The 24,018-nt window shown below is 41.3% G+C and overlaps 1 protein-coding gene across 2 annotated transcripts in view; it reads left to right on the top strand.

Moving 5' to 3' along the window:
• Nucleotides 1-24,018, top strand: part of ENTPD3 (ectonucleoside triphosphate diphosphohydrolase 3) — a 110,056-nt gene that overhangs the window by 57,202 nt on the left and 28,836 nt on the right. For both annotated transcript variants that reach the window (XM_030190029.1, XM_030190028.1), the window contains exon 5: nucleotides 8,714-8,873. In XM_030190029.1, coding sequence (XP_030045889.1) covers nucleotides 8,714-8,873 — 160 coding nt within the window. The remainder of the gene's footprint in view (nucleotides 1-8,713; nucleotides 8,874-24,018) is intronic.

Below are 24,018 nucleotides of genomic sequence, written 5' to 3'. Positions count from 1 at the left end.
GCGTGTCCATTTTGGGTCTGTGACCTTCCTGCCAGCCATTGACCTAGCAGTAAAGTCTCATGCAGTAACCGAACGGTAATGACCTACGTGCACCAAATGCCACTCGGACACGCGTATCGGCCGTGCACCAAAAGTGAAATTACCGCAAAAGCCACGCGGTAGCTGGGCAGTAACTCCATTTTGGCGTGCGTTGGGCGTGCGTAGAGCCTTATGCAGCTTAGTAAAAGGGCCCCTAAGTGACTCTTTTGGGCTGCTGGGGACATTTTTGCATTGCTCATTGTAATTTTGTACATTGGCCTTCAAAAAATATTTTTTTCTGACGCTAGGGGCAGTAAGCTTACTTATGTGAGCAATGTTTTACAATAGGCAAGATTTGGGAGTAATTTTTGATGTACTTTTTGGTATATCTTTACACATTTTTTGAGAATTATATTTATATTTAAATTTTTGTATGTTCATTCACTAGGTTCCTTTTTTTGGATGGAAGGTTGGGTTTTTGTTTTTTTTTTTTGAATCAGTAGTTTTTCTCCATGTTTTCGGAGTTTTTTGTACTGATTCTTTTTTCCTCTTCCATATTGCTCTATTGACCAATTATAATATCTTACTCCCGCTTAATATAGTGGTGTATTTCAATACCTTTGGTATGTGTACCTGTCGGGAGATTTGAGTTCTTGTTTGTTTTAAGTATTCTTGATTTGAATAGGCGAAATTTCTACAAAAATTTTCAAACTATTTTTCAAAGATTTTTACTAAATCTTTACATAGATTGAGGCCCCTTTAAGCAGAATAGCATCCTAAAGAGTAAAATGGATTGCCTGCTACTTATTCCAGGAATAAAGAGTGGATTTTCCCAAGTCTACCTAATAATGGATTATGGACTTTTCTTTTAAGAACTTGTCCAAACCTTTTCTAAATCCCGCTAGCTAACTGCTTTTACCACATTCTCTGGCAATACATTCCAGAGCTTAATTACATGTTGAGTGAAGAAATATTTTCTCTGATATGTTTTAAATGTACTAATTAGTATCTTCATTGTATGGCCCCTAGTCCTTGTACTTTTGGGAAGTGTAAACAAGTGATTCACATCTATCTGTTCAACTCTACTCATGATTTTATAGACCTCTATCATATCTCCCCTCAGCTGTCTCTTCTCCAAACTGAAGAGCCCTAACCGCTTTAGCCTTTCCTCATAGGGAAGTCATCCCATCCCCTTTATCATTTTGGTACCCTTCTCTGTACCTTTTCTAATTCTGTTATATCTTTTTGAGATGCAGTGACCAGAATAGCATACAGTATTCCAGGTGCAGTTGTACCATGGAGTGATAGAAAGGCATATTCTCATTTTTGTTTTCCATTCCTTTCCTAATAATTCCTAACATTCTATTTGCATTCTTAGCCGCTGCTGCACACTGAGCAGAGGATTTCAACATATTGTCAACAATGACACCTTTTGCTGGGATGTTATTCCTAAGTGGGACCTTTCATCATGTAGCTATAGTTTGAGTTCCACTTTATACTTGATCACATTAAATGCCATCTGCCTTTTGGATGCTCAGTCTCCCAGTCTCGTAAGGTCCTCTTGCAGTTTCTCCAATCCTCTTATGATCTAACTCAGTGATAGCCAGATGATCAGAAATCTCACGCTGTTCCAAACAACGCTCTAAAAACAGTGTCAGAACAGCACGGGCCTATACCGCCCCTATGATCAGAGCTAATAGCATACAAATTTAAGCTTGCCATTAGCTCTGATCATAGGGGTGAAGTGCAGGAGGATTGTGCCTGAGCATGCGCAGCTCAGGCACAACCCTCACGCACTTGTTTGACAGGTCAGGCTGTCAAAAGCCCAGACCTGTCAAACATTCCAAGGGACTACCCTTCCACACCCTCTGGCAACCACAAGCCATCCAAGCCCCCCCTGGACACCAACATGGGGGACTGGAGGTCCAGTGGACCTCCAGCAGAAGAAAGAGCTGGAGGTCACCAGAATGGAAGCCCCGCCCAGTGCATCCCAGGGTGCAATGGGCAAGGCTGGGAGCTGCAATTTTGGAGGCAGTGCTCATAGGAGAAGGGACTAGGATTGTGTCTCTCCTTTATTCAAGATAGCAGAGGTTTGGGGGGTAGGGTGGGGTGGGGGATTGCAGTCAGTCGCTGCTAGATCACCAGGGTATAGGCTGGAGGTTTAGTGACCTCCAGCACTTTTTTCTGTTGGAGGGAGGGTGTTAGGGGAGCTGAAAGTCCACCGGACCTCCAGCCCCCTGTGTTGGTGTCCGGGAGGGTGTGGGGGCTTGGGGGGATCACTGTTGCCAGGGCCATAAGGATTGGGGAGTGGGAGGTACATTAGACCCCCGGCTGACACAGCCCAGGTGGAGAGCTGCATCCTGCTGCCCAGCTGCTGTCCTGTTCCTCTCCTGCTCTAACGTCAGCTCCAAGCTGGCGTAGGGTTTTGCGTGGTAAAGCGCCATTGTTCAGCACGCTCTACCATTAATCATGAGGGGTGACAGAACGAAAGAGTGCATCAGCATATGTAGCATGCATTAGTATGCTACTTTGTTGGATCTGCTGCGCACTCTTTTGTTCTGGCGCTACTGGCAGCTGATCATAAAGCGCAGGTAAATGCGGGCGCTAGTCCAGCACTAATGACCCTCTGATCATCTTCCCATGAGTGTTTGCCAGCTTCCATAGTTTTAGTGCAGTTATTTAAATTATTTAAAAGTTGGTGTCATCGCAGTTTGCAGAGATTAATAATGTGTTAAGAAGCTAAAAGTCATCCACCAACGGTGTTACCTTTGTAGTAGGGTTGAGTTGATAGCTATTAATTGTATGTGTGGATTTTAGCTCAATCAGGTCAACGGAAAAAGTGAAAAAGTAATAAAACTGGAACTTCCATATCATCATCTTATTTATTTTTAAACTACTTCATTTTTTTTTTTTTAACATTGTTCTTATTTAATAGGTTTTAGTTTTTGCTGGTACACAGTAAATGTGCTTTTTGAGTCTCCAGGGTGTCTGCTGCAACTGAAGCAGCATAGACAACTGTGGGGTCAAAGATATCAGCATTGAGGAAATAAGGAGGAGTTATTCTAGTTACAAAGCAAGAATATCCCACTATGATTCAATAGTAATTAGGATAAAACAAACATGGTATCAAGAAGCTGAAATCAGTTCTGAAAGCACAATTTCAGTGTCTTGTAGCAGATTAGGAATTGTAATATAAAGAATTCTTAGTAAAACAGATGATGTTTCTGTTAAAAAAGCAATGAATTCAAGTTCAATTTCTTTTTTTCTTGATATACCACCCTTCACAGAATGTATATCTAAGCAGTTTATTATATTAAAATCAGAGCTGCAAGTTTATCACAGTTAACTCTGCAATTAATGCATTAATTATTAATTGCGATTAAAAAAAATCAATCATGTTGCAGTGTTTCCTGTCTCTTCCAAACATCTCTTCTGCTCTCTTCCACTCCTAACCCCTGTCCTCAGCATGAGTCGGCATCTTTGCTCCCACCCACAATTCAATATCACCCCCTCCCACGCCGGCCTATTTTAAAAGTGGTCTTCTGTTGGTCCCCGGCTGCAGCCTGCGGCCTGATCCGAAGCTTTCCATCTGATCGGTCCCACCCATGCAGAAACCGAAAGTGATATTAGAGGAGGCAGGAAAACCAAGAGAAAAAAGCTTCAGAGCAGGCCGCAGGCAGCGTATGTGCAACACTGCCACTGCCGGGGACCAACAGAAGACTACTTTTTTTTTTTTTTTTAATCATTTATTTATAATTTTTTCATTTTACAAGGATCACTTGCAAAACAGTAAAACAGAGATGATTGTACATTAAAACAATACTAGAAGAAAACAATCTCAACAAGATAAATGGATTTTATACAATCTTTCTCTTTCTTAGACCACAAAATAAATAGGGAGAGTGAACCAAGACAAGGAGATCAATTTAAACAACAGCAAACAAAGAAAACGTGGTATTGATCCGATTATCCCCAGTTATTATTTATCTAAATCATTATTCCACATTGATCATCTGGTTGGTTTCTTCAAGCAGAAGACTACCTTTAAGATAGACCAGTGGGTGGGAGATGGAGAGGGGGCAGATGCCGAAACCTAGGTAGGGGGAGGACAGTGAGCTGCTGAAGACCCATGAGCAGAACTGGAGGGGTCACTGGTGGAAGCTATGACTGAGGCGGTGAGCTCTAGCATTCACAAGAAGAACTTGGTGCTGTTCACCACCAAGTTTGTGTCACTTGTCATAGGGGTGGAGGGGAGGGAGGGAGGGAGGGAGGAATGGAAGCGAAAGAGAGAGCAAGATAATGGACCTGGGGAAGAGAAGAGGGTGTAAAGGTTGATAAAGGGAGAGATGTTGGACTTGGGGGTGGGAGGGAGACAGAATATCAGTCCTTTAGCCAAAGGACTGGAGTGGAATTTGATATAGCACCTTTATGTTATTACATTCAAAGCAGTTTACATATTATATACTACTACTACTACTATTTAACATTTCTAGAGCGCTACAAAGTGTACGCAACGCTGTACAAACACAGAAGAAAGACAGTCCCTGCTCAAAGAGCTTACAATCTAATAGACAAAAAGTAAAGCATTTAAATTAAAAATATTTAAGCAGTCAAGCACAAGAGAACAGTCACAGAAGGACTGAAGATGTTGAAGGGTGGTCAGTGTGATTAGATGTAACTCTGGTTGGAGTAGTGGGAGAAGGTGATAGAAGAATAGAAATGGGTGAGGTAAAGTAATAAGTGGGTTGATAGGGAGGTTATATAAGACATGTCACTCTAGGGGTGGGTGGGTAGAGGGGTAGGGTGGGCGGGACTAAGTCTAAAGCAGGAGAAGGTATTCTCTGCAGCCTATCTGTGAGATGGAAAATGCTCTCTGAAGCTGCTGCTATAAGTTGTTAGTTTTCTCTCCCTGAAAGAAATATATATAGGTACTTATTTTGTACCTGGGGCAATAGAGGGTTAAGTGACTTGGCCAGAGTCACAAGGACCTGCAATTTGGGGGGGGGGGAGGGTGTAAATAAATAAATATATATATATATAAAATACCTTTAAATAGTGTGATTAATCACAATTTAAAAAATTTTTAATCACATGATCAATTGCGATTATAATTTTTAATTAAAATAAAACAGAAATAAAAGTTTTGTGGAGGAGCATTTTTGACATGTTGTCCAAGTTGGACTTTGGATGTCTTGTATTAAACATCCCAAATCCAAATAGAAAATATGACCATTTTTGAAACCGCAAAATGCCTTTAATTCCCCAGAAATACCATTTGTATCAAGCTTTTGTGCTTTGTGCATGTATCTTTTTAGGCCATTTTTGAAAAAAATAAAAAATACATAAAAGTACAAGTGAAAAACGTAGAGAATCAATCCATTGGGATGTAGGAGGGACCACCATGTTTAGTGGACTGGTCCCCCAGACATCCCAGGAGAGCATTGGGGCACACTAGGGGCACTGCTGTGGACTTCAAATAAATGCTCCCAGGTACACATCTCATCGTTGCTCCCTTATCTTGTCTGCTAAGCCCTCCAAACCCCACCCAAAACTCACTGACCCCAAATGTACACAACTAAAATAACCTCTATGGGTGAAGGGATCACCTATATGTGGATACAGCACAAGTATAACAGGTAGGGGGAGGTATGGGCCTGAGTCCTCTTCTCAACAGTGCACCGCACTGACCACTACACTGCTCCAGGGACCTGCTTGCTGCTCTAATAGAACTGGCTATAATATCTGAGGCTGTCATAGAGGTTGGTAAGTAACATTTTTAAACACATATTTGGGGGGGGGGGTCAATGGGAGGGTCATCCCTGATTCTCTCCAGTGGTCATCTGGTCATTTAGGGCACCTTTTTGTGTCTTATTCATTATAAAAACCGATTTGGACGTTTTGAGAAGATTTTTGTCCAAAAGTTGCATTATGACACTTTAAAAATGTTTTCTCTTTTCTGTGAGTCTGACGTCCTGTATGTACAATGTGCAGGACGTCAGACTCAGAAGAATGAAGCCTTATGCGGGAAAAGACTGAGGACCTCGGCTGGCGGGGGTTGGGGTCCCCCGCCAGCAAAGGTAGGCGATGACTGCGGTAGCGGGGGAGGGTTGGCGATGGGAGGGGGGGCTTGAGAGGGTCGTCGGCAGGGGGGGTGTCAAAGTTGGTGATGGTGGCGGCGGTGGGGGGGGGTGTCGGCAATGGTGACGGCGGCAGCTACGGCGGTGGGGCTTTTGGCAATGGTGGCAGGGGGCGGCGGCGCCGGGGGGGGGCTAAAATGTGCCCCCTCACCTCGGGCTCTGGACCCCCCTCCTGCTGAAGTCTGGCTACGCCCCTGCATCAAGGTACAAAATCCTGATGCAGTCTGATCTAAAACTCTCAAATGCTAACTTAAATAGACAAAGAACTTGCTATCTGACCATCACCAGGTGCATAGTTTCTAACTAAGTTTTAATGAGGTGAAAAGCAATCAAACTCTTCTTACCTTTGAAGTTATGTTTCTCTAATAAGATAAGTAGACTTCTAGCTAATTAAAACATATCAATGTGATGATATAGTTGAGCAGGCTTTCTGACTAGCAAGCTTTTCACAGCTGCAGAACTTCTGGTCAACATTTAATGAAGTAAAATACATAAACATCTCTTTGCTTTTTCCCTCTAATGGCTACTTAGATAAGGCTCCCATACCCAGCTGATTGAGATGATTTCAACTCATTTCCTTGCTAACGAGCTAGTGAATTAAAGTCATGGCCTATGCATGACCTTTCTTTACTCTATTCTGCAGTAAGGCCTAACTAATTCTATTATTTCATAGCATGCATTTCTCTAAGGTAAGCATAATCACAATACATACATATAATGATTTCATTTTCTCATAACACTTTGTTTCATTGGGTTTTAAAAACTGGTTGTGGTTCTAGTATAGAACCTATTCCAGCTATGATTTATCATCTAGGAGCACCACTTATTGATTTATGAATTGTTGGAACAAAACTATATAGTTGGTATAACAGGATGTTTCTCTCACAAAAAAAATGCAGTCTCCTTTGTATATGCTCAGTTCTCCACTGTATCTGTCTAGTTGGATCCGTAGATAATTTTTTTTGTTCAAATACTTGCACCTACTTTTCTTGTGAATATCTTTTCTGGCTAAACTAGAGTATGTAGTCTTAGGAGAAAGATGAAACTAAGCACATTTTCTCCCTAACTTCGCTCAGCCCCAGGAATCCGTCCATAAAAATATGGGTGGAAACGTATGTGTACTTTTACTAGAGATATTCACTCACTCGTCCATATTTAGTGCATACCTTAAAACATGGAGTTAATGCTAAATCAATTAATGCAATTAAATTGATTAAAATGCAATAAAAATTTCTAACATGTATTAACAAACTTGTTTAAAATGAATAAACCAAAGAAATAGATGATAATCTGGAGAAAAGTCTAAAAATGGCCTGAAAATGAACAACACAACACCCACCGAGGCTCTTCAAATCCACAGCAAACAGCAAGGAACAGACACCAGAGCAGACCAGGAGTCCAGGAGAATCTTTAATAGAACAGAGCAGAGCGCTGCTCCACATTCTTTTTATGCTATTCAAAAGCTGCTGACTGCAGTCCTGGATGCACATTTGCTAGCTAGGGATAGCACTGTCTTAACCCTTGTAAAACCCTTGATGCAGCCTATTTGGCGAAACGTGGCCATGTCAGGTCTATTCTATTGAAGATTTTCCTGGACTCCTGGTCTGCTCTGGTTTCTGTTCCTTGCTGAAAATGAACAAAGCATGGTCCCCGGGATTCTATATATCGCGCCTCGATTTCCATGTGGAAATCAAAAAGTGTTCCATAACAATGCACGTAACTTAGTTAACAAGCTAATCAGAACTGATAATTGGATGTTAAACAAGCAATTATCAGCACTAATTGACATTAATTAGAATTTATGTGCACTACTTGCTAAGCTTATTCTGTGCACGTAAATTCTAAGTTGCATAGTTTAAAAGTGAGCGTGGTCATGAGCGTGAAATGGGCAGGTCAATGGTGTTTCTAAAATCTATAGAATACACCCACTCCGTGCCTAATTTAGGCGTCGGGATTTACACTAGGTTTTAGTTTGTGTAATTGACCACAACTAAATGTAGTTGCACAAAGCATTATTTTCTATTTCAGGAACACAACAGTTACCAGGGAATTTTTCTGATATGCACATATATGCCAGTATTCAAATTATTTTTGTGCATATATAGTACCTTGAGGTAGGCACTGTCTTTATAGAATTACCCTGTTGATATCAAGTTTGAGTAGATTCATGAAAACCCTGGGATTCAGTACATATGAGGGTCCTTTTACTAAGCTGCAGTAAGTAAATCAAAGCATACTTTATAGAATACGCTTTGATTTCCACGCGGAATAAGGCATGATATATAGAATCTAGCCCTATCTCCCTGCACATCCCTAACTTTGGCCCACTTATAGGAGTCCTGCCTTTTAATAGGAGCCCTGATACCCAGGTGGTTTTCCCTCTCCACCCCCTGAATATGGAATTGGGTGAGACTAGGATTGGCACACCCTGTCCTAACTTTCCCCGATTCATCTGGTAACTCTTGGGCGTGTTCCTTATTTGTGGGGCTTGTGTATGATGGAAGGATGTGACTGTCTCCTGAGGTTGCTCAGCAGTTTGTGTTCTGTAAATTGCTTAGGTCACAGAATGAAAAGGCAGCAAATGACGTCCTTTCGGGCATTCACAACTACTTCAGAAACCAGCCCTTTGATTTTAGGGGCGCTCAGATCATAACCGGGCAAGAAGAAGGGGTGTATGGATGGATTACGGTCAACTATTTAATGGGCAATTTCTTGGAGGTGTGTGAAAAAAAGCATGTTTTCTTCTGTCATATTTTCACTAAACATAGTCAGTTTAAGAGAAATATATGTCAAAAGAGACATATAAAATTTCGTAGCATAAGATGCAAAAGTAATCGAAAGCCGATTTGATTTTAGATTGCTGAAAGTATAAATAGTATTAATTGATAGTTATTGCAGTTGAATTTGTGTGGTCAAACATGAATAGTCAGGTTTATAAAACCCAGCTACAACCAGAATATTACAGTCTAGATATGGTTTCATAAAAGAGGAAATTAATTGTGTATATTCAGGGCTTTTTTTGAGGGGGTACTTGGGGGTACTGAGTACTGGCACCTTTTCCATTGTCTGTTAAAATTGACCCATGGACCCAAAGTTTTAATGAAGGAGCTCAGGCTGTACACACCAATTCTGCCTTGTCATAGATTTTGTGACTGGTTGCAGGGGACCTGGTTATTGTGGGGTGGGTCCCTCAGTGATCACCCCACTCCTGAAGAGTGGCCTAGCATTTGAGTACTGGCATCTTTTTTGGTAGAATAAATGCACTGTGTATATTCATCCTCATAATGTCTTCAGCAGTTCCCAGGTTTGATAGGATTCCCTTTTTCACACACATTCCCCTTTGTCCTTTTTCTGAGTTCCCACTTTAATTAGGCCTCACGGTGCTTACTGCATTTTCACTGATCATAAAATATGTGACTTTTGGTCAATCCAAAAGTCCATCAAGCCCAGCACCCTGTCTCCTACTGTGACCTCCTCTCCAGAGAAAAGCAGTAGCTTTAAGGTCTATTTGGCTAATTGCTATGTACTTTTATTCTAGGAATCTTCCAAATCTCCTTTACATCTGGCTGTGCTAGATGCCTTTGCTGCATGAAAGAGTATCAAAATAGTTTTGCATGTTCATCTCTTGTTCTCCATTATTTTATAAATCCTGGTTAGAAAAGAAGAACTTCTGGTACATGTGTGTGTGTGGGGCGGGGGAGGCATTTTCAATATGACATCTAAATCCAATTTTGGACGTTGTATGAAAAACATCCAAAAATCCAGTAGTGAACATGGCCATTTTCAAACCAGAAAAACATCCAACTTTTTGATTTGAAAATGGCCATTTGCTAAAAGATTTTGTGCTCAGTGTGTCTATCTTTTTGGGCCATTTTTGGAAAAAAAAAGTCTAAGGGAAAAATGCAGAGAAATAAGCCATTGGGATATATTTTTGTGCCTTGGTCGTAAGAAAAACACAACCAGGTAAAGTTGTCCAAGTGTTCATCAGGGATGTCCTTGTTTCTTTCGATTATGAGTCGAGGAAGTTCAAAGGTTAGGCACGCCCATGTCCCACCATCGCTACGCCTCCGATACGCCCTCTTGAACTTTGGCCGTCCCTACGACAGAAAGCAGTTGGGGACGTCCAAAATCGGCTCTCGATTATACCGATTTGGATGACCCTGTGAGAAGGACGCTCATCTTCCAATTTGTGTCGAAAGATGGGTGTCCTTCTCTTTCGAAAATGAGCCCATATATGTGAGGGACCAAATAAAATAACACCATTGGGTTTCCTGTTAGACAAATATGAAACTTTTGGAGTACATGGCCAGTCTTCTAAACTTTTGATAAGGAAGGCAGGGCTGCTGGGCAAGCTGACTATATTGGGAGTGTGGATTAGCGACGAGGCACCATCCTTTTGGCAATGGCGGAATAAGTTCCATGCTCTGATGTTGATGGAGCAGCAAAACGCTCGCCTCTCTCATAAGAGGAAACAAATGTTTTTGGCCACTTGGAACAGTTATATTCAATCATTACCTCACAAAGCATGGAGTCTTATCGTTAATTCTTTTTAAACTGATGCTAGACCTGTTTTTGTTTTCTTCCTAGGGGGCGCAGGGGAGGAATTAGCGCTAAATTGCGGCTGATTACTATGTTGGGGATGCTGGAAGGACAACAGCATCTCACTTGGAAAATTATTTTGGGGGTGGCGGTAAGCAGCTGGAGGATAGTCCTTTACTATGTTAGAACTGTTGCTGTTGAGTTTTCAATCTCTGTTCTAGTGCGGAAAGACATAATACTCTTAGGTGAGGCCGGATAAGGGGGAGACTAGTTTCTGTAACAGAGTGAGTCTGGCGGTAGAGAAGAGGGCTCTTACGGTACTTTATGGGTACGAAGCCTAGAACTCACAATTAAGATATGGTTGAATATTGTTTACGTAAAATTGTTACAATTTATAATATAGGGGGGGGGGGGCGGATAATAATTGTTACAAAGACTGATGACAGAGGGCATTATTGCTTGTATTGCATACCTGAAAAGTGTATTATGGTATTTTTGGATGTATATGCTTTGGTTTGTCATCAATAAAATTGTTATAACATAACATTTCAGATTAGTAATAAATTTAAAGTGAATGGTCATGTTGAATCGTTACTGTTGGTTTCATCTAATTTGAAAATTTCTTTGATTTCTAGTCCTCCTGGTCTGCTTTACCATGACTATTCTTTGATTGACGCTTTCAGTGCATGTGATTTGTTATTTACAAAAAACACTCTTATTTAGATGATTTTAATTTACATATATGCTTGCTACAGATTTAGTAGTTCAAGATTTTATCTATTGTAGGCTGGAAACAGTCTCTGCTCCCACTCACTCTGGTGGGCATATTTTAGAGGTTTTTTTTTTTTTTTTTTAAATGATGAAAGTTCAACTGATGTGAAATCCAAGCCATCTATTTCTGAAATTCCTTGATCTGACCATAAATTGAGCTCTTTTTCTTTATTATCTCAAGATATATATCAAGAAGGGCCCCGTTTACTAAGGTACACTAACGTTTTTAGCGTACGCTAAACGCTAGAGACGCCCTTATATTCCTATAGGTGACTCTAGCTTTTTGCACATGCTAAAATGCTATCATGCCTGTAGTGTGGCTTAGTAAACAGGACCAGAAGTGTCTAAGGCCCCCTTTTATCAAGCCGTGCGGCAATGCTGACAGAGCCCATTCAAAGTGAATGTGCTTTGTCGGCCTTACCGCACTGACAGCAGCTAGCGTGGCTTAATAAAAGGGGGCCAAAAACAATTAGGAAGCCCAAGCACCCAGATTATGAGCTTCAGAATTTGCAAAATGAATGGATTATGGATTCCTCATTTAAACAATCTTGAGGCATTATCATTAATAGAAGCTACAGATTATTGGCACCATTCTTTAGATTTATCATTAGAAACAATTGCTCCTTTAGAGCTGGTTAATTTTATGTTTAAACTGTTTTATTGATGTCACAGTCAATAACAAATATAGTCAATAAACATTTACTTAATCCAAGTCTTTGTCCGTTTTGTTTCTTAACATAATCATATCTAAAGTGTCATCAAAAGTTTTAAAGGTACCCTTCCCCTTCCCCCCACCCCCCTTCCCCCCCTATACCTGAACCGTATAATTCTCATATCACCATTAATCAATAAACATATATATCATTAACTTTCCTTCCCTTCCTTTCCCGTGAGTGTGTTCACCAATAAACTACGAGCTCTGCTTGATAGAGCCTGTACATATGGTTCCCAGACTTCCCAAAACCGTTGTCTATTTCTAGGGCTACTGGACATAGCACGTGCTTCCATTCGCACCAGGGAGTGAAGCGAGCTCCTCCATTGCCAGAAGGATGGTCCTATATCTTGTGTCCAATGTTGTAATATACATTGCTTCCCAACAATTAGTACCTTATAGATAAATAGACTTTCTTTATGTCGCATTATTGACCCTCGTCCCCTTAGTCCAAGCACAACAGTTTTAGTCTCTAGCCGAAGCTTCCTGTGCAGCAAGGCCTCACAATATTCCAGCACTGGACCCCAAAATTTTTGTATAACCAGACATCCCCAGAACATGTGATACAGTGTTGCTCTCTGAAAATTACATTTACTGCAATGTGTTTCTTGCAATCTACCTGCGTAATAAGCCTGTATGGGAGAAAAATACGCTCTCATAATGATTCTAAATTGTATCTCCCTATATCTGGCACTAGCCACTTTATGTACTATCTCCTTTAGTGATTGGACTATATCTCCACTGCTGATCTCTACCTGTAAATCCTCAGACCATCGTCTTGCCACTGCTTCATAGCTACGATGCTTAGCAATCAAGCTTAGCTGTTTATACAGTGTGGACACCGTAGTCTGTTCTCTTCCCTGAGGCAAAAACAAATTCACCAGCAACTCATACATCCCTCTATCACATTTTTCTCTAAGTAATTTCTCAATATAGCTGTGGATCTGGCAGTAAGCATACCATGTCACGTTCTCTACTCCCACCAAGTCCTCTAAAGCCTCCCTTGATATAATCTTTCCAGTATCTTGCATAACATCTGCCACTAATACCACTCCCTCCTGTGCCCACTTAATAAATTTTGGGTAAGCATTCCCTGGTTCGAATGCTCCATTTCCTACTAGTGGGAGGAGGTCCGTACATCGTGGGTTCTTATTTAATCTCCTCAATATGTACTGCCATATACATCTCATTGGGTGCAATAAAATATGATGTTTCCATTCCTTTGGTAACATTTTACTCTCAACGTGCATCATATAATAGGGATGATATGGTCTAAACAATGCACACTTAATATTCCATGCCGTATGCTCTTCTGTTTCCATAATCCAATCTGCTAAGTGTCTAGCTAAACAGGCCCAATTATATTGTTTAATGTCAGGCAACCCCAGGCCTCCCTCTGTTCTTTTCCCATAGAGATATTCCAATTTAACTTTAGCCTTTTTCCCACTCCAACAGAACCTAGTCAACATGCCTCGAATCTTCTTTATATCTTTAGTCTGTAAAACTAGTGGCAACTGTCTTAATACATAGAGCCATTTTGGAAAAAGTATCATCGTAAATAAACCCACTCGCCCACTTAAAGTTAAGGGTAGTCCCTCCCATATTGCTAGTTTGTGGCGCGTATATTGCAATAACTTATCAATATTCTGTCTATATAATCTACTCGGATCACTTGTTAGAGTTATGCCTAGGTATTTAAATTCCTTGTTCGCCCATCTCAGTGGGAACCTACCCTTCCATTTCTCCCTTACCTGATTAGTTGTGGGCAATCCCTCTGACTTTTGGAAATTCAATTTAAATCCCGAAAAGGCCCCATATTCTTCAAAAACCTCCATCAACACCGGTAGCGAGCTCTCCGGTCTAGCTAGATGAACCAAAATGTCATCGGCAAACGCCGAGATCTTAAATTCTCTGGTTCCCAAATTTATACCTTCAATCTCAGGGTTATCTATGATTTCCCTGACCAACGGGTCTAGCGTAATAGCAAACAGTAAAGGGGACAGAGGGCATCCCTGTCTGGTACCTCTATTAATTACAAAATTTCGAGAGTACGCTCCATTAACCTGCACTCTCGCCATAGGGTTCTTATATAATATAGAGATTGCTTGTGTAAAGAAGCCTTCAAATCCGTACGCTCTTAATGAAGCGAACAGGAACTCCCACTCTACTCGATCAAACGCCTTTTCGGCGTCGAAGCTGATCAATAGGGAATCTCTACCCCCTCTGCACACATTCTCTATTGATGCCAATATCAGTCTAATATTTTTCCCACTCTGTCTCCCTTGTATAAATCCCACCTGAGGAGTTGCAACTATGCTGGGAAGCACTTTTGCCAATCTCGAGGCCAGAATTTTTGCTAGCAGCTTAGCTTCATAACTAATCAGTGAAATTGGTCTGTATGAGTCTGGTATAGTTGGATCTCTCTCAGGTTTTGGAAATACCACTATATCCGCAAGTCGCAAAGACTGTGGAAGTTCCCCTAATTCAACTGATCTATTAAAGGCTTTAGTTAAGGGACCTCCTATGTCCTGCATTAATATTTTATAGAATTCAGCCCTATATCCATCTGGCCCCGCAGCTTTATGTAAAGCACTAGCTTTAATTTCTTTAAGGACCTCCTCAGTCTCAATCGGTGTATTTAGCGCCTTTTTCTGTTGTTCTGAGATCTTTGTCTTGTTGATATTCTCTAAATATATGTCAGGGTCTAAATCATCTTCGTCTTTTTTGGCATATAGCCTAGCATAATAATCTTTAAATACTTCTCGTATCTCTGTATCATCATGTACTAGGTTCCCCCTCTGTGTCTTGACCGCCAACACTCTCCTCTGCCCCTTCGCCTTCCTCACCAGCCCTGCCATCAGCTTCCCTGGTTTATTTCCAAATCTATGCAATTGATATCTATAATATTCAACAGATTTACTGGCTCGCTGATGTAGCAGTTCATTTAAATTTACCTGAGTGGCTAACAATTGCTCTCGGATATGATTTGCTGCCCCTTGTCCATATGCCCTCCTCAATTGCACCAACTGTTCCCCCAATCTAATGATCTCCCGATCTCTCTGTTTTTTCTTTCTGACACTGTATGCTATAATCTCTCCTCTTAACACAGCCTTCCCAGCCTCCCAGAACAATATTGGTGTATCAGTATGAGATGCATTGTACAGTGCATATTCCTCCCATTTTCTCCTAATATATGGTCTGAAATCCTGATCATAATACAGATCCAAGGGAAATATCCATCGAAGCTGTCTGCTTTGTGAATTCAGATCTTTAAATTCAATAGATATTGCCGCATGATCCGATACTATCGTAGGATCAGTTGCTGCCTCCATGATATCTGCAAAGCTGTCTTCATCTATCAGTATGTAGTCTATTCGTGATTGCGTGTGGTGAGCTCTAGAATAGTGCGTATAATCTTTGGTATTTGGGTTAAGAACCCTCCACACATCAACCACTCCCAGAGCTCCACACATCAAATTGATACCTTTATCCATCTCCCCTCTCGCACCTGCTACATTATGTGATTTGTCCATGGTGGGATCTGCTACTACATTGAAATCACCCCCAATTATATTCTTCGAAACATTAAATTGCTGCATCTTGCTTATGAGAGTATGGAAGAATTTCTTACTGTACACATTAGGGGCATATATGTTACTAATGAGGTAGGCTGTGTTATTCACCTTGACCTGTGCCAGAATGTATCTCCCTTCAGAATCAATACACAGCTGCCCCACCTCAACCTGGAGTGATTTATGGAACAATATCACTACCCCCGCCTTCTTCCCCACCGCAGGGGTCTCCAATACTGTCCCCACCCACCAGGTTTTGAGCTTAAGATGCTCCTGAGACGATAGATGTGTCTCCTGGAGGAGTGCTATATCTGCTCTTTTCTTTTTGAGACTATGTAATATTTTCTTTCTCTTAATGGGAGATGTGATACCTCCCACATTCCAGGAGTATATCCTTAATCCCATCAGTCTCCCAAATCTCGCTCATGCATCAACCAATATTCCACATCCACATAAGGGCAGTCATGGTGTCCCAGCAGCACCACTCCTACTATTTGTTCAAGCAGCCGCTCATCATTCAACTCACTCATGTTTCTCTTCTGACTCCATGTATCTAATTGAGAATCTGTTAGCCAAGTTCTATATGTCTCCCTATCTCCCATCCCCCCCCTCCCTCCCTCCCATCTCCCATCCTTCAAGTCCTCCCTCCCTCCCTCCTGTTCAAAGAACTAGTCACTTATTAACACCTGCATTCACCCTGCAGTTATCATTTACCCCTCCAACTCTTCCCATTCCTAACGACCTACTCATTCACAAATTAACAGGTCACTTTTCATATACCAGTCTTTGATCATCTTCTGTTGCAACCACCTTTCAATAGTTCAGCATACTGTGCTGTGTTTCAGTTCTGTGTGGTCTTTCAGCCTTATTTGCATTCCGCCTCTCCATGCTCGTACGACCTTGAAATTCCATATTATATTCCACAGTCCATGTCTATTTCCCCTATTGTCATCTATGTATTGTATCGTCAATAAGATCCCATATATTCAAGCATTGAACATGTCTAATTAAATCTCTGTTTCATCATTCAATGTTCAATCTTTGAGAGATCAAAATGTTTCCCAAGGGTGGTTTTCCATAGCAAAATAGTTTCAAATAAACCTCTGTCCTGTAAAGCTCCAGAAAATGCTTCTGTAATTATATCCTTCCTCTTAGAGGGTCTATTCACCCCCATGTTGTTGAATGTATGCTTTAGCTGCTTCAACTGTGTCAAAAAATTTGGTGACTCCATTGATCGTGAGGCGCAGCTTAGCCGGATATAGGAGCGCAAATTTTATTTTTTTATTGAAAAGGTCCGTACATATAGGTGCGAAGGACTTCCTCCTCGCCTGCACCTGCTGGGAGTAATCCTGAAAACACAGGATCTTCTTATCTTGGTAGGTGAGGGTATTGCCTCCTCTTATCGCTTCCAGAATATGTTGTTTATGTCGAAAGTTCAGAGATTTTAGTATGACTACTCGCGGCCTGTTCTCATGCTGTCTCGGAGGCCCAACTCTATGAGCCCTTTCAATACAAAAACTCTGTAATTTGTCCTCTAAGTGCAATGATTTCGGCAGCCAATCCTCCAAAAAGGTGGGCAGATCTTTATCCATGAGCGATTCTGGAAGCCCAACCAGACGCAGGTTATTTCGCCTGCTCCTATTCTCCATATCATCGATCTTTGTCTCCAGATCCTGTACTCTCCGCTCCAATTTCTTGTTGATCTCTTTCTGCGCCCCTACCGTCTCCTCCATCTCTGAAATCCGCTGTAAACCTTCATCTAGCTCCATATTTATACTATCAATACGCTCATGAGCTTCCTCCATCCGATCGAGCAATTGCTGAAGTTTTTTGTCCAGCGCAGCTTCGACCGCCGCTGTAACCTCGGCCGTGATTTCGGTCAGCCATGCGGATCCCACCGCAAATTCTCCAGGATCTCGCTGGTCGGCCATCTTGTTTTCTGGCAGTTTCGATTTGTCTCGCTCTCTCCTCACCGATTTCGCTGCCATTCTATGTTTCTCCACTCGATCTCCACTCGCCAATCGCTCTCCCACCGATTATGAGTGAAAATGTGGCGTTTCGCTCCTTGGGTAAGTCAAATTATCTGATTTCCGGGTGAATGTGCGCGGAGCCTAGCTTTCCAGCGTCAGCCCTGCACCATGGCGTCTAGAGCTGGTTAATTTTAAATGATTACTACATCATTCTTGGTATGTTATGAAATTTAAAAAAAAAGGAAAAAAGAGAGTTAAGGAAAAAAGAATGAAATTGGAGGAAATGTCCTGATGTTTACACACAAAGGGACCTGTTTACTAAGGCGCGTTAGCGTTTTTAACGTGCCTACAATTAACGCGCATGCTAACCGTGTAGGTGTCTATAGGGATATGGTATGCGCATACATGGTTAACGCGCGTACATGGTTAACATTATTATTATTATTAGCATTTGTATAGCGCTACCAGACGCACGCAGCGCTGAACACCTGATACAAAGAGCTTACAATCTAAATAATACAGACAGACAAGACAGTCACGGTTGAGGGAGTAATGGAAGCTAAAATGCAGCAGTGAAAAGGTGGGTTTTCAGCATACATTTGAAAACAGGTAGAGATGGAGCTAGACATATACAGTGGGGGAAATAAGTATTTGATCCCTTGCTGATTTTGTAAGTTTGCCCACTGACAAAGACATGAGCAGCCCATAATTGAAGGGTAGGTTATTGGTAACAGTGAGAGATAGCACATCACAAATTAAATCCGGAAAATCACATTGTGGAAAGTATATGAATTTATTTGCATTCTGCAGAGGGAAATAAGTATTTAATCCCTCTGGCAAACAAGACCTAATACTTGGTGGCAAAACCCTTGTTGGCAAGCACAGCGGTCAGACGTCTTCTGTAGTTGATGATGAGGTTTGCACACATGTCAGGAGGAATTTTGGTCCACTCCTCTTTGCAGATCATCTCTAAATCATTAAGAGTTCTGGGCTGTCGCTTGGCAACTCGCAGCTTCAGCTCCCTCCATAAGTTTTCAATGGGATTAAGGTCTGGTGACTGGCTAGGCCACTCCATGACCCTAATGTGCTTCTTCCTGAGCCACTCCTTTGTTGCCTTGGCTGTATGTTTTGGGTCATTGTCGTGCTGGAAGACCCAGCCACGACCCATTTTTAAGGCCCTGGCGGAGGGAAGGAGGTTGTCACTCAGAATTGTACGGTACATGGCCCCATCCATTCTCCCATTGATGCGGTGAAGTAGTCCTGTGCCCTTAGCAGAGAAACACCCCCAAAACATAACATTTCCACCTCCATGCTTGACAGTGGGGACGGTGTTCCTTGGGTCATAGGCAGCATTTCTCTTCCTCCAAACACGGCGAGTTGAGTTCATGCCAAAGAGCTCAATTTTTGTCTCATCTGACCACAGCACCTTCTCCCAATCACTCTCGGCATCATCCAGGTGTTCACTGGCAAACTTTAGACGGGCCGTCACATGTGCCTTCCGGAGCAGGGGGACCTTGCGGGCACTGCAGGATTGCAATCCGTTATGTCGTAATGTGTTACCAATGGTTTTCGTGGTGACAGTGGTCCCAGCTGCCTTGAGATCATTGACAAGTTCCCCCCTTGTAGTTGTAGGCTGATTTCTAACCTTCCTCATGATCAAGGATACCCCACGAGGTGAGATTTTGCGTGGAGCCCCAGATCTTTGTCGATTGACAGTCATTTTGTACTTCTTCCATTTTCTTACTATGGCACCAACAGTTGTCTCCTTCTCGCCCATCGTCTTACTGATGGTTTTGTAGCCCATTCCAGCCTTGTGCAGGTGTATGATCTTGTCCCTGACATCCTTAGACAGCTCCTTGCTCTTGGCCATTTTGTAGAGGTTAGAGTCTGACTGATTCACTGAGTCTGTGGACAGGTGTCTTTCATACAGGTGACCATTGCCGACAGCTGTCTGTCATGCAGGTAACGAGTTGATTTGGAGCATCTACCTGGTCTGTAGGGGCCAGATCTCTTACTGGTTGGTGGGGGATCAAATACTTATTTCCCTCTGCAGAATGCAAATAAATTCATATACTTTCCACAATGTGATTTTCCGGATTTAATTTGTGATGTGCTATCTCTCACTGTTACCAATAACCTACCCTTCAATTATGGGCTGCTCATGTCTTTGTCAGTGGGCAAACTTACAAAATCAGCAAGGGATCAAATACTTATTTCCCCCACTGTAGGTCCAGGAAGTCTATTCCAGGCATAAGGTGCCGCGAGAGAAAAGGAGCGAAGCCTGGAGTTAGCAGTGGAGGAGAAGGGGGACGACAAGAGAGATTTGTCCAGTGAGCGGAGTTCACGGGGAGGAATGTAGGGAGAGATGAGAGTGGAGAGGTAATGGGGGGCTGCAGCATGGATGCATTTAAAGGTCAGTACGAGAAGTTTAAACTGAATGCGGAAGCGGACAGGGAGCCAGTGAAGTGACTTGAGGAGTGGGCTAGTGTGGATATAACAATTCTGGTGGAAAACGCTAACACACCTATAACGTGGCTTAGTAAGCAGGTCCCAAAGAGAGTATTTCACAGGTCATGAGATATATAAAAAATCTGTTTTAGTGTCTAAGGAAAATTATTTTGACTATAGGATTTCTAAAACTCCCTTTCAATCAAAAGAGTTATTTGCTATTATAGAATCTCTAGTCTCTCCCAATCTCTGGGGTCCTTTTACAAAGGCACACTTAAAATAAGAATGCACTAAACACTAGAGATGCCCATATATTCCTATGGGCATTGCTAGCGTTTAGCGTGCGCTAATCATTAGCATGAGCTAAAAACGCTATTGTGCTTTTGTAAAAGACCCCCCTCTATGAGCTACCTACTCCATCATCAACAATTTGCTCTTTATTTTCAAGCAAAAGTAGAAAAGATTGCAAATCTCTTTGAGACAAATATTCATTTGGACTTTGCTGATACTGCTGAAATTTGGATGGATTTTGCACCTGTTGTATCTTATTATGTTATCCAGGCTATTCAAGCACTGAAACATTCCAATAGCCTGATGAATTCATGCTCTATCTCGGTTTTGAAAGTCTTGAAATCAGATATAGCTCCTTCTATGGCTGTTATCAATAAATCCTTTAAAGAGGATGATGTAGCTGCTTTGTTAAAGAGGGCAGCTGTTTGGTGTTAAAGCTTTCTTCAGACTCTAATAAGGTTGAAAATTTTCATCCAATTTCTAATTTAATGTTTTTGGCTAAGGTAATGGAGAAGATGGGCCTATCCCAATAGTCAAACTTTGTGGAACAACATCATTTACTTGATACAGTGGTTCCCAAACCTGGTCCTGGAGACACCTCAGCCAGTCAGGTTTTCAGGATACCCACAATGAATATTCACGAGAGAGATTTGTATGCACTGCCTCCACTGCATGCAAATCTACCTCATGAATATTCATTGTGGATATACTGAAAACCTGACTGGCTGAGGTGTCTACAGGACCAGGTTTGGGAACCACTGACTTGATACATTTCAGTTTGATTTTAGATCCAAACACAGAACTGAAATCCTACTAATATCTATGCTTGATGAAATCCGATTAGGTTTTGATAGAGATGAGAGGTTTTACATGATATCATTGAATGTAGCAGCAGCATTCGATACTGTGAATCATGCTATATTAGTTGTTTAAAATCTTTTGGGATCTCTGGTAAAGTATTGTTATGATTCAAATCCTTTTACCAGATCACCAATTTCAAGTGATTCTAAGTGGTTCTAAGTCTGACTGTGTTGCATTGAAGTCAGGGTTCCTCTCAGCTCTTTTGTTCAATTTGTTTATGCTTCTGGATTGTAAATTACTAGCCAATTTAGGTATTAGTTATCGCCTATATGCCGACAAATCTCCAGTTTTATTTTTTTGTACCATCAAAAGTTGAAGAAGGATTTAAATTGATTGAACTTTATCTTAGAACAATATGAGCTTGGATGACTGCTAAATTGTCTCTCTTTGAATATAGAGAAAACTCTTTGAATATAGAGAAAATATAGAGAAAACCACGTCTCTTCAGGAGAGACGTGTGCATTATCAACTTTTTAGTCTGAAAATACTCTACTTCCTATCTCAAATTCAGTTAGAAGTTTAGGAGTTACTTTAGACTCTTTACTGCCATTTAAGCAACAAATTGCTGTTGTTATCAAGATTGTTTTCTTTCTTTAGTGTAGTTGCACCTACATTGTGGAATTCTCTTCCTTTAGATCTCCGTTCTGAATTATAATTTTTAAAATGTAAGGCTTTATTAAAGATACATTATTTCATTGTAGCTTATTAATTACCATCTTAAGTTGTCCCCATTGATACTGTAGGAAGTTACCCATTATGGCATCATTTCCTTGGTCTTGTCTCTTCTCACTCCCTTCCCTCCTTTTATACCTTAGCATAATTATTAATTTGACTCCTCAAATCCTTCCCTTTCCCTTTTTATTAATTAGATCATTGTAATGTAAGCCTCCTTTCTGTTTTGGTTTTGTCTTCCTTTTTTTTTTAGATATAATTTTTAATGTAAACAGAGGTCTATAAAATAATGAGTGGAGTGGAACAGGTAGACGTGAATTGCTTGTTTACTCTTTACAAAAATATTAGGACTAGGGGCCATGCAATGAAGCTACAAAGTAATAAATTTAAAACAAATCGGAGAAAATATTTCTTCACTCAACGTGTAATTAAACTCTGGAATTCATTGCCAGAGAATGTGGTAAAAGCAGTTAGCTTAGTGGGGTTTAAAAAACGATTGGATAGCTTCCTAAAAGAAAAGTCCATAAGCTATTATTAAGATGGACTTGAGGAATATTCACTGCTTATTTCTAGGATAAGCAGCATAAAATGTATTGTACTGTTTTGGGATGTTGTCAGGTACTTGTAACCTGGATTGGCCACTGTTGGAAACAGGATGCTGGACTTGATGGACTTTCAGTCTGTCCTAGTATGGTAACACTTATGTACTTATGTAACATGGGCATTGCCCACAAGATCTTTTAAGCATGGGGCACCTCCTCGGTGGATCTTTTTGCCATTCACATCAATCACAAGGTCCCTCAGTTCTGCTCCAGGTCCATGACAGACTAGTGTCGGATGCCTTCCTCCTTCATTGGGGGACAGGTCTTCTATATGCGTATCCTGCTATACCTCTTGTGGGGAAGACTTTGTTGAAACTCAAGCAAGACCATGGGACCATGATACTTTAGCAGGTATTCTCTGAGGACAGCAGGTCTTATATCCTCACAACCTTCCCACCCCCTTGGAGTTTTCTCCTTTTTTGTCTTTTTATTTTGTATGCTGTAGTATTGTACTACGGTAACCACACTCTCATTGTGGGTGGGAAGGCATTCATGCTTGCGCAGTGGAGCATGCCTCATGCTCCACAAAGCTGTTAATAGGTGGTCATAAGCTCCGGACTATGCAACGCGGGATTGTGCTACCCATACGTGAGAATATAAGGCCTGCTGTCCTCGGAGAATACCTTCTATAGGTAAGTATCTTTGCTTAAATGCATAATTGATATCTAAATTAATGCATAAGTATTTTGCATTTCTTGGTTGTTCAGCATTTCTTTTGAAAACAAAAAGGTACTAGTGAAATCCTGCAAAGGCTAAACTTTAAGGCATACCTATGATGGGGTGGTGAAGGGAATTAAAGGGCCCTGCTCTGTATCTCAATACAATAAGAAGCCAGTCAAGGTACCATGTCCCCTCCTAGCCTTTGATGGTATTAAGCACAGATAAATTGTGAACGTCCATTTACTAGACTATGGGGCTCATTTTTGAAACACAAAAATGTAAAAAAACAAACAAACAAACAAACAAACAAACAGCACAAAGTGATAGATGAATGTTTTTTTTTCCTGCAAATCCATCCAAATAGCTATTTTTGAAACTCATTTAAAAGAAGTTTTTCTATGCAGTTCATCTAAATCTCAAAGGGACACATGGAGGCATGTTTTGGTTGGAATTAGGGCAGGTTTATGATTTGTATATTTTTCTGTGATAATGGAACATTGTAAAATTGTCCAGGGCAAAAAAAAAAAAGGATATCTCTGGCTAGACCTGTTTCAGTAATGACTAAGTACCAAAAAGGTGCCCAAACTGACCAGAAGACCACAGGGGGATAAAGGCATAATCCCCCCTTAATCCCCCAGTGGTCACTCACTCACTCCCACCCACCCACCCCCACCCCCCTAAGAGGTGAAAGTGACAGTACATACCAGGTTCTATGACAGCTACAGATATAACAGCCATTCCTCTTAGAGCCTAGTGTCGGTGCAG

The sequence above is a fragment of the Microcaecilia unicolor genome, chromosome 1 (assembly GCF_901765095.1).
Source record: "Microcaecilia unicolor chromosome 1, aMicUni1.1, whole genome shotgun sequence".
In the NCBI taxonomy this organism is placed as follows: Eukaryota; Metazoa; Chordata; class Amphibia; order Gymnophiona; family Siphonopidae; genus Microcaecilia; species Microcaecilia unicolor.
The sequence above is the reverse complement of the archived record's forward strand: the minus strand, read 5'-3'. Positions and strand labels throughout refer to the sequence as shown.